The sequence below is a fragment of the Heloderma suspectum genome, chromosome 4 (assembly GCF_057233095.1).
Source record: "Heloderma suspectum isolate Gila_16-S chromosome 4, 16-S_ref, whole genome shotgun sequence".
Lineage (NCBI taxonomy): Eukaryota > Metazoa > Chordata > Lepidosauria > Squamata > Helodermatidae > Heloderma > Heloderma suspectum.
The window spans coordinates 128094076-128112038 of NC_139461.1; the positions used below are offsets into that span (position 1 = coordinate 128094076).

Genomic DNA, 17963 nt, shown 5'->3' on the forward strand with positions numbered 1-17963 from the left:
CAGCCGGTCGAAAGACTGGCTGCCGCCCCCGCCCCTGACGAAGACCTGCTGAACTGCCGCCGGGACCCGCCGCCAGGAGCTACATTCATGAAAGGTAAGTCCTATCCCGGGGGGGGCGGGGGGCAGGGGGGCGGAGAATTTCTTCCCGAACAACCTTCGGAGGACCGAATGCGTTGGCACTCATCCCCCCGAAGTTTCAGGGAGAAATTCTCCCCCATTCCTAGCCGCCGGCCGGCTCCTCCAGCAGCCAGACATCCGGCTGCTGGCTAGCAGGGCCGCAAATGGTGGCAGCCTTAGCCGCCACCGTTTGCGTCCCTGTAGTCAGCCGTGATAGGCTACATAAAGACTTACATAGCCTATCACGTCTGGCTTAAAAACAAAAAAACGCACATACGCAAATGGCAGCAGCTACGGCCGCCGCCATTTGCATTCCTTGTTTTTGGCCATCTTAGTCTACATAAATATTTATGTAGACTAAGACGGCGAAAATAAGGGGGAATGCAAATAGCGTCCACTACGCTATTTGCGTTCCCCTTATTTTCGCCGTCTTAGTCTACGTAAATATTTACGTAGACTAAGATGGCCAAAAATAAGGAACACAAATGGCGGCGGCCGTAGCTGCCGCCATTTGCATATGCATGTTTTTTTTAAAAACCAGACGTGATAGGCTACGTAAGTCTTTACACAGCCTATCACGTCTTGTAAAAACAAAAAACAAAACAAAGCGACAAGACTGCAAATGGCGGCGGCGGCAGCCGGTCAGAAGACCAGTCGTCGCCGCCGCCTGGAAGATCCGCCCCAGGTAAGTCTCATCCCGTGAGGGGGTGGGGGGGTGGCAAGTCGTTCCACCACAGATTTCGGGGGGCCGAATGCACTGGCATTTGGCCTCACTGAGATCCGTGGCGGAATTCTCTGCCATCCCTATTCATATCCCACATGAGCTATGAACCATATTGAATTGCCCTGAGCAAGTCAGTTTCCCTAAGCTTGAACTACACTGCAGGGTTGCTCAGAGAGGGAAGCCTCTCACAGCAAGGGGGAAAATTAGAGATGCCAGTGAACTTCAACAAAATCTGAGGTAAATTTAATGGTCCCTGATCAAGAGAAAAATCCAGCAAACTGGGAAAAGAAAAGAAAAGAAAAGGGGAGGAAACAAAGCTTGCTTCAATAAACTTTTGCAGGAAGGTTCCGCACATCCTAGGTGGGATAGACATGTGGTCTGTGCTGTGAACAAAGTAGATGTGAGGAGGTCATATGCCCTATCTACAATGTGCTGAGGAGCCCGTATTCTCCTCACACCAATTTTAATTGTCCCCAATGGCCTTCATATCCTGGTCAACAAGACTAATGGAAGCAGACAGACAGAACTGACAATGGGTTGCTTCCAGATGTGGGTTTCATTCCTATGCACAGCACTTACCTGGGATTAAGGCCCAACTAACTCAGTGAGGCTTACTTCTGAGTAGGCATGTATAAGAGTGTACTTTTAGGGCACAATCCTATGCTTGTTTAGACAGAAAAACGTCCTACAACTCCCAGCATTCCCCAGGCAGCTGTGTTGGCTGGGGAATGCTGGGAGTTGTAGGACGTTTTTCTGTCTAAACAAGCATAGGATTGCACCCTTAGTCATACTTAGAGTAACTTAAGTCCCAAAGTTTCCAATCTGTCTTCTATATGTATGACTAAGTCTGGATCCAACAAAATAACTATGAATAAAAGAAGATGGATGGTTGCATAAGGCCCTGACATGTTTGTTAATTCATTCTTCTCTTACAATCTCCTTTCCCCATTCTTAGTCAAAGGAAATGGCAAAGTGCATGTAACATTTTGCCCCTCAGTTGGATGAAAATGCACATTGCTCGTTTGCATTATTTTCTTTAACAATATGCTGCCAAGGTAAGATCCATTAAGATGTTCCATGTGCTACTGAGGTACTATTATTGAAGGATGATGTCAGCGTAATTGCCCAGCACATAATCAGAAATCTGAATTTGGCAGAAGTCGAAGAATCCTTCAGAGTGTCAGATTAATCCAAATGATCCAGCTTTTACTGCTTCTGAATTTCTGGAAAACAATGGAGTGCCAAGTTGCTGGAAATTCACCATTGCAGCCTAAACAATTTTAAATAAGTAATATGCAACTTATTTGACTGACTTATTTGATGTAGTGCCACCATGTTCTTTAACTCAGGAATAATAGAATCATAGACTTGTAGGGTTGGAAGGGGCCTATAAGACCATCGAGTCCAACTCCCTGCTCAATGCAGGAATCCAGGTCAAAGCATCCCTGACAGATGGCTGTCCAGCTTCATCTTGAATGCCTCCACTGTGGGAGAGCCCACAACCTCCCTTTCAGTCTCTCCACATAGGGCTTTGTTTCCAGTCCCCTGATCATCTTTATTGCCCTTCTCTGAACCCTCTCCAGTTTGTCTCAATCCTTCTTAAAGTGTGGTGCCAAAAACTAGACACAGTACTCCAGATGAGGCCTAACCAGTGCTGAGTGGAGGGGAACTAGGACTTCCTGGGATTTGGAAGCTATGCTTCTATTAATGCAGCCCCAAATAGCATTTGCCTTTTTTGCAGCCACATCACATTGTTGGCTCATATTCAGCTTGTGATCTACAACAATTCCAAGATCCTTCTCGATTATAGTGTTGTTGAGCCACGTATCCCACATGCATTTGGTTTCTTTTCCCTAGGTGCAAAACTTGGCATTTCTCCCCATTAAATGTCATTCTGTTGTTTTCTGCCCAGCGCTCTAGTCTACCCAGATCACTTTGAAGTTTGTTTCTGTCTTCCAAAGTATTAGCTATCCCACCCAATTTTGTGTCATCTGCAATTGTGATCAGCATTCCCTGCACCTCCTCCCCCAAGTCATTAATAAAAATGTTGAAGAGTGCTGGGCCCAGGAATGAGCCCTGTGGTACCCCACTTTTTAACTCTCCCCAGTTTGAGAAGATCCCATTGATAAGCACTCTTTGAGTCCGATTCTGTAGCCATCTGTGGATCTACCTGAAAGTTTTTTCATCTAGCCCACTTTTAGCCAGTTTGCTAATCAGGATATCATGGGGCACTTTGTCGAAAGCTTTGCTGAATTTGAGATACAATATGTCCACAGCATTCCCACAGTCCATAACGGAGGTTACCTGATCCACCAAAAAAAAAAAGAGAGAGAGATCAGATTAGTCTGGCAGGATTTGTTCTTGACAAATCCATGTTGGCTTTAAATAATCACTGCATTGTTTTCAAGGTGCTTATGGACTGATCACTTTATAGTCTGCTCCAGAATTTCCCCAGAGATTGATGTCAGACTGACTGGTTTGTAGTTCCTAGGTTCTGAGGGATGTCAGAGAATTCCGCCACGGACTGAAATGGGATCAAATTCCCTTCAGTCCATGCCATGGAATCCTCTGCGGAACAGCACCGCGAGGTCCTGAGGATCCAGCAGTCATGCGGCTTTTTTTCGTCGTCTGCAAAGAGTCGCAAAATTTTCATAAATAAAAATGCAGTGTAGTATATTCCGATAATAAATACATAAGGTTTTTTTTTAAAAGAAATTAATTGTGCTCACTGCCTTGTTTGTGGGTCTTCTTTTTAAATTGAAATCCTCCATCTCCATTTACTTTCAGCCAAAACACTTCCTCTTCCTAGGGGCTTCTCAAAAGAAGGCTGTCTTAGGTGTCCCTGAGCAATAAACTCTTTGTTTAAAGCAACACTGTTTTAAAGAAAGAAAAAAAACCTTTTAAAATGACCATGCTGGTCCAGGGGGGTCATAGACCCTCTTTTGGGAGAAGGCTGAGCCAAAGTAGGAATTGAGCACTTCTGCCTTTTTGTTGCCATCTGTTATCAATTTGCCATCCTTACTAATAGTTGAACCACTATTTCTTTCCTCTGTCTTTTACTATGCACGTATCTGAAGAAAGCCTTTTTGTTGCTTTTCGCATCCCTCGTTAACTTCAGCTCGTTCTCAGCTGTGCCTGTAGCCTTCCTGACGCCATCCCTGCAATTCTGTGCTACCTGCCTGTACTGTTCCATTGTAGCTTGGCCTTCCTTCCACCTCCTATATATGTCCTTGTTTTTTCAGGTCATCTCTAAGCTTTTTGTGAAGACACACTGGCTTCTTCTGTTGTCTTCCACCTTTTTTTTCTTGTTGGAATTGTTTGTAATTGTGCCTTGAGAATTTCTAGGGATGTACGAATCAATTTCCTTCTCCGGTCGGGGCATCCGCTGGTGGGGGGAGGTGCTCCGTCCCTCCCCCAGGAATCCTTGATGGGGGGGAGGTGATCCGGTCCTCCCCCCCCGGAATCCTGCCTGGCCAGCTCTGCTCCACGGCAGCTCCGCGGAGCAGCCGGCCAGGTCCGTCTGCAGCTGGACTTCCATCCGCGGCCGGGCTGCTGTGGACGCAAATGGAGGCTGCCATAGTGGCCACCATTTGCATCCTTTCAGGCTGCTGTGATAGGATATGTAAGAATTTATGTAGCCTATCATGGCTACCCCCCCAAAAAAAAGGTGTACGCAAATGGCAGCAGCTACGGCGGCCGCCATTTGCGTTCCCTATTTTTCGCCATTCTAGCCTAGGTAAATATTTACGCAGGCAATTATGGTGAAAAAAGGGGAACTGCAAATAGCATAGTGGGATCTATTTGTGGTTCCCTTTTTTTCGCCATAATTGCCTACGTAAATATTTACGTAGGCTAGAATGGCGAAAAATAGAGAACGCAAATGGCAGCTGCCATAGCCGCCGCCATTTGCATACGCTGTTTTTGGGGGGGTTAGTTGTGATAGGCTATGTAAATTCTTACATAGCCTATCATGGCATCCTGGAGGGGCGGCAATGGTGGCCGCAGCAGCCCGGCTGCGGCTGGCCAGCCGCGGCTGCCCCCACCACCGCCACATCCGCCACTGGAACCGCCGCTGCTGCCGACAAATCCACCGCATCCGCCCAGGTAAGTTCCATCCTGGGGGATTCCATGGGGGGGCGGGGGGCAGGAGGACGTTAGAATCCGTGATTCTTTAGAATCTGGCCTCACTGGAATCCGTGGCGGAATTCTCTGCCATCCCTAAGAATTTCCTTTTTTAAAAAATAGGGGTGCACAAAAGTCACTTACCTGGTCTCACAGCTTTTTGCGGTTGGGGGGAGGCGCTTTGCTGCTCCCCCCACGAAGTTCAGGCCGGGGGGGAGGCTTCCCGCCTCACCTGGCCGAAATTCAGGCTGGGGGGGAGGCTTTCCGCCTCGCCCGGCCAAAATTCAGGCCAGGGAGGAGGCGCCTCGCCTCGCCCGGCCGCGAAATTAAAAGTTAAAAAAAAAACACCCCCGTGATAGGCTACGCGACGATTAACGTAGCCTATCACAGCTAGATCTGCAAAGTCAGCCATGATAGGCTATGTAAATCGTCACGTAGCCTATCACGGGTGACTTTAAAAAAAAAAAAAAGCGCGTACACAAATGGCAGCCCCCATAGGGAGCCACCATTCGCGTCCCTTATTTGGTCGCTGTAGTCTACGTAAATCTTTACGTAGACTACGGCGAAAATAAGGGCAACGCAAATAGCATTGCCCTTATTTTCACTGTAGTCTACGTAATCTTTACGTAGACTACAGCAACCAAATAAAGAACGTGAATGGCGGCTCCCTATGGGGGCCACCATTATCCGTACGTGCTTTTTTTTTTTTTTAAAGTCACCCGTGATAGGCTACGTGACGATTTACGTAGCCTATCACGGCTGACTTTGCAAATCTAGCCGTGATAGGCTACGTTAATCGTCACATAGCCTATCAGGAGGCGTTTTTTTTTTTCTTTCATTGGAATGGCGGCGGCGGCAGCCGGTCGAAAGACTGGCTGCTGCTCCCGCCCCGGACGAAGACCCGACGAACCGCCGGCTGGACCTGCCGCCGGGAGGGACATTCGCCAAAGGTAAGTCCCGTCCCGGGGGGGGGCGGGGGGGTGTGGAGAATTTCTCACCGAAACTTGTTCGGGGGGCTGAACACGTTGGCGCTCGGCCCCCCGAAGTTTCGGGGAGAAATTCTCCGCCATCCCTATTTAAAAACTCCCACCCATCTTGCACTCCTTTTCTCATTAGAGTCACTTGCCATGGGACCTTTTCTTTTCAATTTCTTGTTGGAATTGTTTGTAATTGTGCCTTGAGAATTTCCTTTTTTAAAAACTCCCACCCATCTTGGATTACTTCTCGTTAGAGTTGCTTGCCATGGGACCTTTCTTATCATTGTTCTGGGTTTATTAAAATTAGCTTTCCTAAAATCCAGGGTATGTGTTTGGCTACACTCCGCTTTTGCTTCTTTTAGAACCAACAACTCAAGTCTAACATGGTTGCCTTCTCCCAGAGTTCCCAGAACTGCTACTTTATCCACTAAGTCATCTCTGTTGGTTAGGATCAGGTGAAGGATAGCCAATCCTCTAGTTCCTTCCTCCACTTTCTGTAGGAGGAAGTTATCCGCCACACAAGTCAGGAATTTCTTGGAGGGGCCATGTTTTGTAGAATTTGTCTCCGAACAAATATTGGGGAAATTGAAGTCCTCCACTACTACTACATCTTGCTTCCTTGAAACTTTGGCAATTTGCTTTTCAAAAGTTTCCTCCGCGTTTTCTCCTGGACTGGGTGGCCTGTAGTAGACTCTAACCACCATGTTCCTTTTATTCTTTGCTCCATTGATTTTAATCCAGATGCTCTCGATGGGGCTACAAAGCTCATCTTCCTGTATTTCTGTGCAGAGATATGCATTTTTAACATACAGTGCAACTCCACCTCCCTTTCTGTTCCTTCTGTTCAGAAAGTTGTATCCTTCAATTGCTCTATTCCAGTCATGGGTGACATCCCACCAAGTCTTAGTTACACCTATCAAGTCATAATTTCCCTCCTGTATTAAGAGTTCAAATTTGTTCTGTTTGTTTCTCATTCTCCAGGCATTAGTATATAGACTGAGCATTAGTAGTCAAAACATGGGTGGTAGTCAAGAAGTTGGCAGCCCAAATTACAGGACTGGTCACACAGTTCACAAGCTTGATTTACGGATGAGTAAAACACGTCTACATTCCAAAGGCAGATTTACCTGTTTAAACTTGGGTACAAAAAGCTGTGAATGGTGCATGTATCTTTCAGAGTTTCTTTACCCAAGTGTAAGTGTGCATGATTCTAGAATGATAGAATAGTAGGGTTGGAAGGGGCCTATAAGGCCATCGCGTCCAACCCCCTGCTCAATGCAGGAATCCAAGTCAGAGCATCCCTGACAAATGGCTGTCCAGCCTCGTCTTGAAGGCCTCCAGTGTGGGATTCATGCATGGTGAAATAAGATCAGGAGCATGGCATTCCAGCAGGGGGTTAAACCTTCTCCTTCCACCAATTTCCCCCCAAAATTTCACATACACACACACACACACACACACCCGTGTGTGTTCGGGGTGGGGTATTAAACAGAAAAGAAAAGAAAAGCCTCTGCTGACTCTAGATTTTATTCTTTTGTTAGAAACCCCCCCCCCGAAGGGTGGAATTCTGGGGAAAAAACTGGGTAGGAGAAGAAGGTTTAACCCCCCTCCCCCATCCCAGCATGCAGCCCCAATCTGAATAGGGGCCGCATGCACTTACACTGGAGTAAAGAAACCTATTATGTTTTGCTCCACTGTATGTGATTAGAAGAATGTTTTGTTTGGCCCTCAGACTCCTCTGAGTTTTAGTTCGCATATTTGTTTGAAGGTGCACAATTATTTAAATTCACATTAAAATATGAATCAAACGAATTTCTCCACCTTTCCGAGTGTACATCATTTTACAAAAACCAACAGTTCTGAGAAGCTGTACCTGCTGTTCTAAGAAAGAAATGATTGGGGGCAGGTTGGAGTTACCCTGAAATGCAGTGTGTGAAACCTTCTGTTAAGTTGCGGACAGTGATTCAAAACATTCTTTCAGGATAGAAATTCATAGTAATCCTTAGAAGTGTAGTTCCTCCAAATACTGTGGATCACATTCAATATTACTTTTTACTAGGGTTACAAGCTGTGCGAGATGATGTTATGCATCTTTGCTCTGAGGTAAGTCCCACTATGTCTAATGGGATTTACTCTCAGGTTAAGCATGTGGGATTACAGCTTTAGGAGATGAAATCTTAAGCACACACTGACTAGAGAGCCCATTTGAACTGTATGGGGCCCATTTCCGAGTCAACATGCATAGAATTGTGCTGTTAGTTGGTTTAATTGGTAGCTTAATTAAGTAAAACTTTAATTGCTTAATCGATGGGGGCCCATTTTAATCAGTTTGGGTACAATGTCAAGGGGTATAGCAGATAAAACACTAAAGGGATGCCATCATGTGCATAGTGCAAAGCTTCAAATGGCTCCAGCACACACATGGTGCTCGGCTCATGCAGGCACTGTGCATTCTCTGACCTAAAGCAACTTGGGCAACTGCTTTGTGGGCAGATCTCTATATAGGTATCAAAATACTCACATGTGTGACTTATTTTAGTTCATGTCTACCTTCACTAAAATGTCAGTAGCCTTGGAGATCAAATCTGAACTAAATAGATTAAGGGCACAATCTTATACGTGTTTAGTCAGAAAAAAAGCCTTACAACTCCCAGAATTCTCCTGCCAACCATGCTGGCTGAGGAATGCTGGGAGTTGTGGGACTTTTTTCCTGTCTAAACATACATAGGATTGTGCCCTAAATGTATTTACTTAGTTTGGAAGTTCTTCTCTTGAGCTATGAGTGAAAACAGGCCTAACAAACTAGGAGCCCAAAGTCGCAGCATGACTCAATCCTAGAGAATCCAAACTCACTGGGACCATTTTGTTTCTGCCTTAAGGAACACTTTCAAAGTGCAGGAGAGAGAGAGAGAGAGAGAGAGAGAGAGAGAGAGAGAGAGAGAGAGAGAGAAATGACTTCGCTAAAATTGATTAGCACAAAAACCCTGACTTCTGGCTTTGATGGAATGTCAAAATTGAAACTCCTCTGGAATTATTAACAACATGTTAAAGGTATCCATCTTCCTCAGTAGGAGAGGAGCATGTTGTAGCAGTGGGGGCCATTTTGTTAAAATTATGAACTTGTTAAAGTGCTTTCTACAGACATTGGGGACTTGCAGCAGTAAAATGCCAGGTAGCTTTGTTTTAAACTAGCTGGCTTAATGATAGCTCTATTCAGTTATCTTAAAGCATGTAGGGGGTGACTGTCCCTGCTTGTGGAGACTCTCAGTGTGATGTAGAATGGTGGAATATCAGGGTTCTAAGTTGCATGGAGAGCCTCCCCCAATAGTCTCTCTGCTGCAGACAGTTGCCATCTGCACATGGAGGGGGATGAGAATGATGAGGGTGCAGGGATGGGGCTACTGTGCTCATCCCAACTCCCTCTCCTCACATGTAGGGGGTACACACTTTAAAACAACTGGATAGGGCTATTGTCTAGTGAACGTGCCATGGAGGGAATGCTATGACATCCTGTGGTAAGAATGGTGCTGTGGTACCACCATCACCTATTATTCTCATAATCTTATGGGTTGTAAAGAAAGTCAGACTAGAAGTTATGGAATGGGACTGTCAGGACGTAGCAACTTCTACCTACAACTAAAGCCCCTGTAAGGGGTGCATTGGGCAGCAAGTGGGAAGAGAGATCTTAGGAGTGACCCAGGTCCAGGTCCAAGGGGAAATAAACTGTAGGCTGTGCAGGGACCCCCTGACCCACCTCAGAGGCCACTTTGGGACTTCTGAAGTGGGCCCAACCCACTTCGGATCCAATCCAACCCACTTCAGTCTCTAGGACTGAAGTGGGCTCTCCCTCCAGACACCCCCGCTGTGCTGTGTGGCCGATGGCTGCCGGCATGCATCCTGAGGGTCCAGGTACAGAGCAGGGGCCTTGTGCGGCTGGGTGGCAGGGGGTGTAGCTGGGCGGAGGGGCAGCTGGGCTTCTGCAACATCCTGAAGAGTGCCGAAGTGCTTCAGAGTGACCTGACCCACTTTGGGTTCTTCAGGCCGATCCAAGGATGGCGGAGAATTCTGCCACAGATTTCAGTGAAGCCAAATGCACTGGCGTTCGGCGCCCCGAAATCTGTGGTGGAATGGTCTGCCCCCCCTGCCCCCCCACGGATTCCCCCCGAGACGAAGCTTACCTGGGGCGGATGTTCCGGATGGCGGCGGCTCCGGTGGTGGCTCTGGCAGCGGCGGTGGCGGCTGGTCTTTTGACCGGCTGCCGCGGCCACCATTTGCATCCTGGTCTTTGCCGTGATAGGCTATATAAGTATTTATGTAGCCTATCACAGCAAGCGAAGCAAAAAAAAAAAAAAAAGGCGTACGCAAATGGCGGTGGCTACGGCGACTGCCATTTGCGTTCCCCATTTTTTGCCATTTCAGCCTATGTAAATATTTACGTAAGCTATTAGGGCGAAAAAAAAAGGATGCAAATGGCGCCCACTACGCTATTTGCGTTCCCCTGTTTTTCGCCGTAATAGCCTACGTAAATATTTATGTAAGATAAAACAGTAAAAAATAGGGAACACAAATGGCGGCCGCCGTAGCCACTGCCATTTGTGTACACTGGGGTTTTTTTTGTTTTGTTTTGCCCAGCTGTGATAGGCTACGTAAATACTTACGTAGCCTATCACGGCAGCCTGGCTGGATGCAAATGTCGGCTGCTACGGCCGGAAGTCCGGCTGCGGACAGCCCTGGCCGGCTGCTCCGCAGAGCCGCCGCGGAGTGGAGCCAGCCAGGCGGGATTCCAGGGGGGAGGACCGGATTGCCTCCCCCCCGTTGAGGATTCCAGGAGGAGGGACGGAGCACCTCCCCCCCACCGCGAATCAATTCCGCGAAAAGGTAAGTGACTTTTGTACATCCCTAGCCGATCCTGACCTGCTTCAAGTGCAGCCCAGAGCACCCCACATTGGCTCAGAATTCAGCTCTGGACTTGACGCGGTGCACAGCCCCCAAATAAACCCAGTATGGCTTTCTTGAAAATGGGTTTACTGAAGCTGCGAAAGAAAATCCTTTGGAATGAGTCCACTATCCCTGAAGGGACAGCAGCCTGCAAGTTCACCCATCCTTAACCGTACTGAGGGAGCAGACTTTATGTGGATACCTAATTGTTATTACACTACTTATAGCTAATGAGGATAGTGCTTTTGCTTAAGGAGGTATTTCACGGGCCTCTGTCCATACCTGAAGAAAAAAGAGTTCCTGCAGAGTAACAAGCAAGGATACTCACATAAACATGCAGGCGATGTTTTAACATGGCCTTTTTATATTGCACAATGTTTAAGACTGATTTAAGCTGGAAAGGCTTGATCATAAATCCAATTTCCATCTTAGGTGAACTTGCACGAAGCATATTTACTCAATTTTTCATCATGGGAGGTCAACAGCTGTGCTAAAATGTATTTTCTTCCCTCAAAATTATCTCACACATTTATATATCGAATACTGTACAGATATTTATTGAATGCTTGAATATGTGAAAAACTTTGTCTGAATATTTGATATCTATATTTGATAGTTGATATTTAATTTCAGTATTTGATTTTTGGTAGCTTAAGGTATTTGATAGCTTTATTGCCATACTTTTTTTGATATTGACAATAGAAATAAACAATAAATGGCATGTAATGTATTTCAGTATGTGACAGCATTTGATATACGTAATGGTATTAGTATATGACAATTCATGGTAGGTGTGTCCAAGTTGAAACAACCCTGAGATGCCTAAAAAACTAAAGTACTTAAATGTCAGATTTTTCCGGTCTTATTTCTTTAAAGGTCTTTAAGGACTTTAAAGTTGAAAACTGAATTCCAACCTTGAAAATTTACATTCAAAATTTGAATACTGAAGCTGGAAATTTTGGTTAATTTTAAATATTTGGATGTATTCATTTTAAATCTAGTACAAAGGGGAAAGTAATACCATTGTGACTAGTAATACAAGGATTGTATAGCACCCTAGGCTGCAATCCTATACCTAGTTACCTAGGAGCAAGCCCAACTGAACTCAATGTAGCTTAGGTTTGAGTATACAGTATAGGTTAATGTACTATACTAATGGGAATAACTTGTTACATTTTCTCCATGATAAACTTTCTGTCAAGAGCTCATCTGAACAACTGATTATTTATCATAGGTATCTTCCACCTGAAAGTACCTGAGTCTTCTCTTGTTGGCTCAGCCATTGGAAGAATCAGAGCAGTGGATCCTGACTTTGGGAAAAATGCAGAAATTGAATATACTATTGTTCCAGGAGATGGAGGAAACTTGTTTGATATCAGCACAGATGGGCATACACAAGAAGGGGTCATCAAGTTGAAAAAGGTATTTAGCAGAGATATAAGCTAACTAGTAGTCGGACTCAAAATCAATACATCTGATTAAATGATGTGAAATCAGACTTGATATATGCATTTGGATGAGAAATTGCACCTGTAACATATGTTTGTTACATCCCCCTGTAACAAACATATGTTCATCCCCCTGGACTCCATTCTGTCTTCTACCATCTGGTCTGACTCGGTATGCAATGAGCTGGGCCAGCTGGCAGAATTTCCATCTTTTTTCTTCTTCTTTTCTTCTTTTTTTGGCAAAAGAACATTTGAGCAAAATTTGGCTATAATCTGTGCAAATTTACACAATTTGTGGAAATCACAGACATAATCTGTGCAAATTATACGAAGTTGTGCAATTTGTGGCCAAAATTTGCACAAATCTCTGTGCAAATTATGGCTGACCCCCAAAGTGGTTAAAAGCCCCTGGAACTCATAGCAACTGCAACAGCAAACCAAGTTGAGCATGCCACGGAAGTCCGGCGAGCCCAAAAAGGCTGGATTTCCCAGTGATGGACATCCCTAAGCACTGCCTGAAGCCATCAGAAATGAGCAGAAACAGGGCAGGACAGTGGAGCTCCTGCCTAGGGCTAATGGTAAACCAACAGTTGTAAACCAAAATATCTGGAGGGCCACAACTTGCCCAATCCTGCTGTAGATGATGGAGCTGGAATAGGTGCTTTGGATTACTGTTTATGAGACTAATTTCCTCATAGGAAATATGTCTAGTGTTCCATTTGTTTGAATTCGATCCTAATCTGTGATGATTACCAATATCTGCGTATTTGCATCAGAGTAAGTATTGAAATTCCAGAAGGAGACTATAATAATCTTTAGAACTATAGCAGCCATCAAATTCATCATCTAAGTAATAATTGCAAAATAGCTGAAACAATTCAGAAATATGGTTCAAATAATAATTTTGTTTTGAATTTTGGCACAGATTTCCAATATGGAGATTTTGAGATGCATTAGGCCAAATTCAAGTACTGAAGGTTGAACATAAATATTTCATCTAGGCATGAGAGTTTAACTTGATCTGAGGTCATTTGCCTTTTTTTCTGAATTTGAAATGAACAGTTCCGAATGCATGAATGTTGTCAAATGTTGGCTTTCTTTTTCAGTGCCATTAGAAAGAAAATCCAATACCATGCACTTCTTTCTTTCCTAGTGAAATAACCACCATCCTGTCCAAAAAATGTTTAGGCATTTTACAAATGCATGCCTACATTTAATGCATGTCAGACCATTTTTTAATTGCACAAACAAACTGGGCACAGTTCTTCATATGTATGTATGTATGTATATATATGAATCCTGTTTTTTACCAGCCTATATATCTATATCTGCTGGTAAAGAAAACAGAATTGGCTGGAGAAAATTACATGCCAGACTCTTTCCCTCTTTATTTTCAATACCTGTTGTAATCCAATACCGCCCAGGGCGAGGTGTGTGTGTGTGTGTGTATGTGTGTGTAGTTCATCTTAAATCTCAGTCATAATGTGATTGCTGGCTATTTGACTTTGAGCTTTGAGTCTGAGTGCAGGCCCTGTTATCTCCTAGGAACCATAAAGTACCTGTTCATTCCAAGTATCTTATGTCTTCTAGTGCCACATAGTGTTTGGCATTGAAACTGCAGCCAAATGGAATCAAAGGAAGCAAGTTTTACTGCCTTATTAGCATCACAATCAATAGGGCTTTCAGGATCTCTAATAGACACATATGCTTCACAAAATTAATGCTGGCTCTCATATGTTACATACATTAGGTCTGTGACCTGGTGAACCAAACACAGCCTACCAGAAGTGATGGATCACTGGGGATTTTATGGTTCACCAGGGATTTTATAAGTCTCTTGGTGTGTGTGTGTGTTTTCTGCCTCATCATGTATCTGGCAAGGTCCCATATATTTCTGCTGGGCTGCATTCACAGTTGGGCAGGCTACAGGTTGGGTAGGTTTATTTTGCAGGTCCACATCAAAGCATAAGAAGAGCATACTGAAACAGACCAAAGGGCTATCTTGTTCACACAGTTCTGTTCTGTTCACACAGTGGCCAACCAGCTGCCTATGGGAAGCCAACACGTAGGACATAAAAGTCCAATAAGTCATTACATATCAAATAAAGCAGCACCGGTTCAAAGACTGTCATCTGAAATGCAGCAAGTTAAACAAACAACAACAAAAGCATGCATGAAGGGTATAAATAGTTATTTCTAGCCAGTAGCCCATCTTCAGGCTGTCCATGATGCACAGCAAGCTATGCACATGGAATGGATGGCTCATTCGCTTCCATGTGGTTGAATGTGTGGTTGGTGGAACTTCTCTGAGACAACCTCTGCTCATGCAGGCCTCCGTGTGCACACTGGCCCACTCTGGAATATTGCCACTGAGTTCAAAAAGCATCAGGGAGAGCCGCAGGATAACACAACACAGAGCCTCAATTGTTATCTACTCTCATTATATGGTGGTGGAAAATAGGAACCATTTTGGTGGAACCAACTAAACATTGATTTACTTTTATGAGTGTGTACTTGTGTGGCTCATGCTAAACATGTAACATTTATCTTAGAGCTGTGCACAAATGGCCTCTCAAAATTCTCCAGCCTATTTGTGGGCAGAGAAAGGGGGGGGGGGATTTCACTGAATTTCTCCGGCGGGGGGGGGGCATTCTCCAACAGTTTCTCACAGATAGGGCTCACAATTGACAGTGGAAGGGATGCTGGAGAAATTTGAGATGGACTAAAATTAGCTTGGATTTCTAAGAATCCTGCAGAACCTGCTGCCGAGTGACCCCCTCAGGCTGTGCAGAGTCCAGAAAATTCCTAGGAAAATACGTAAGTTTCTGCTGAGGAAACATTGAATGGAATGGGGGACAATATGCTCAATGTTATGTACTAAGGTAAATTATGTAAATACTTAAGTAAATACTTACATAATTATTTGCATATTTTTTGCATGGCGGAAAAAAAAATCACATCTCTCTGTGGACAAATGATGGAATAACACGCACCTGACAATCCATGAAACACAGACGGAGAGGATTTTACACAGTCCATACATCCCTAGACAGAGGTTGTCATTCAAGTTCTTTATTTTTTCCCAAGGACTTTTGGTTTCCTGCATTGCTTCTGTAAGTGACAACAGCATCAACTGTGCTGAGGGCTTCCACTTTGCTGAGGCAGAATTTTGAATTTCTTTTGGTGGTATTTTTGAGCTTACGTAATCACTGAGAGGTGGCCAAGAGTGCTGTGTGTGTTTTCCCTCTCTATTTCACATCTTTTCATTACTCTGCAGCCTCCCAGGCCACTTGCACTTCCTGAACTGAAAAAGCCCCATGGGAGGAATTGGGGCTTTTTCCCGTGATGTCTTCCTTATGATGGCTTTAACTGAAGTGTGGGAGGCCAAGGAGGCGACAGGCTGCCCCAGAGATTATAGTTCAATGACAGTTAGGACACACATGCACACTCCTCAGCCACCTCATAAGCAAGGTAAGGCCAAGAAACCCAAACCCAACCTATGAGAATGTCTCCAAAAATTTCTCCTCCTTCGAATGTCTTTTTGCAAACAATTGATTTTCTATCAAAATGAATGAGAATGGTTGAATAAAATGTGGGAGAAATTTTCAACACAGCACTAATTTATCTAACAACAAACATTATTTGAAACAAAGATGATGTAGACTCTACAGGAAACTCAGAAATAAATACGGATCCTTATGTCATATAGTATATCCCATATGGGAAAACACATGCTTCCCAGTGTCCCATGTCAAGGGGCCTCATGAGACTTCTGAGTGGGGTCATAAAGAGGTTTGGAGTTCTGTGTTTTCAGCATGCTAAAAACACCCTTCTCTAAGGGCACAGTCCTATGGAGATAGCCGAACCCCTCCGAACTTGGCGGCAGCTGACTATCCAATGCAGGGCAGGCAGAGCGTGGAGGGGATCCTCACCTCTGCACTCCAGCCACCCTGCATTTGTGGCTAGACAGCTGATTTCGGCTGTCTAACCTGGGCTTCTTGTAGCTAGGGGGCAGGGGAGGGCAGATGGAACATAGGAAGCATTGTACTGTTGCTTCCGTGATCCCCTCCCCACCCCCAGGAACACATCCTTTTCAGCTGCTCCACACTGCATTTCCAAGTGCAGAGCCAGGGATGACCTGCACCACCTATGAGGCAGGGAGTCAGATTTCTGGGAACCAAGCTCGGAGCACTGGCTCCAAACTCGGTTCCCAGAAACCAAAAAATCCTATGGCTGTCTAGACGCTGTCTAATTCTATCTATCTCTGTCTAAAAACATCTCACACCTAATGATGTGGAGGGGGACAGGCAACAGTGAGACATGATGATGTCATGACATGGGTAAATCTACAGGGAGAGAACTGGACAATGGGAAGCCATTTTCAATCAGCAGCCACCCTGCTTTGGCCCTTACGACCCTATCTATATTCACCAAGTCTGCACAGCAAGAAAATATAACAAGGCATTCTAGACAGGTGGGGGACATTTTTTCCCTAGAGATACATAAAGGATTGATCCTGATTGCCTACTGGAGGAAGAGTAAGACTATTTTGTTTGAGCTGGCTGTTAACAGAGCACTAATACAGCCAAGTCAGGCATGGGGAACATGTTGTCCAGATGTTTTCGGACTATAACTAGGGACTCATGTAGTTCTAGAGATGTCAAAGACATCTACAATGGATTCAAATGAGTTTGGATTTCTATTAATCCGGCCAGCAGATTTTGGGCTTTTCTGAGTTCCATGGATTCCACAGACTTGCAGCCTGTTTTTTTTTTTGGGGGGGGGTGTTTTTAACTGTGAGGGGGGGAGGATTTGTGGAAATGCACATTTGTGCTAAGGCACATCAACAGAAGTGTGCATTTGTACTAATGCACATTTACAAGCTGGAAAGAAGTTCTTGTACATCCCATTAAAAAGAATCGGATTCCATCAATGAGCAGACAATGAAATGAAAGGTTTCTGACAATCCATGAACGGTTCTAACAAAATTTGCACACCCCTATTCAGTTCACACCACTATGCATGCCAAAACTGTTATCCTTTGAAATTCATACTTATCCAAATTTTGCAATGTAGTTATCTAACTAAAAACACGTACAAAAATGTGCATATTAGGGACTATAAAATTCAAGAGTACATTATATTAAGAAATGTGTTTGCGAAAATATGTATATTTGCCAAAATGCATACAAAATTTCATGCATTAGGAGAAATGTAGCTTATGAATTCTCATGCAAACTTTAAAGCAATTCTCAAATTTTGGGATGAATGGAACTTAAAACCGGAAAAATTCTCAAAGTTCAAGATGAGTTGAACTTAAGATTGGAAAAATGTGAAACGGATTGAAACTGAAATTGACAGTGCCTAACTACATCCATAACTACAACTCCCATAAGCCATGTTGGCTGAGGCTGATGAGAGTTGCAGTCCAACAACATCTGGAAGGCTACAGGTTCTTCATCCCTGAACTAAGGTTAAGCAGGACTGGGGTAATTCTAAGCATTTTTGATGTCATATTTTTAACTGGATATATATTCTGGTTTTAGTATGGTGAACGTGCAGTAGAACACTGCTGTTTCCCACCTTGAGCTGTATGAATGGAGCAAGATAGAAACTGAAGTAACTGAAAGTCCTGCC

The 17963-nt window shown here is 44.5% G+C and overlaps 1 protein-coding gene across 1 annotated transcript in view; it reads left to right on the forward strand.

Annotated features, from left to right (window-relative positions):
- The window catches only part of CDH12 (cadherin 12), a 309761-nt gene that overhangs the window by 224606 nt on the left and 67192 nt on the right, over window positions 1-17963 (forward strand). Inside the window, exon 5 of the mRNA XM_084850557.1 lies at window positions 12113-12300. Within this exon, the coding sequence (XP_084706683.1) occupies window positions 12113-12300 (188 nt within the window). The remainder of the gene's footprint in view (window positions 1-12112; window positions 12301-17963) is intronic.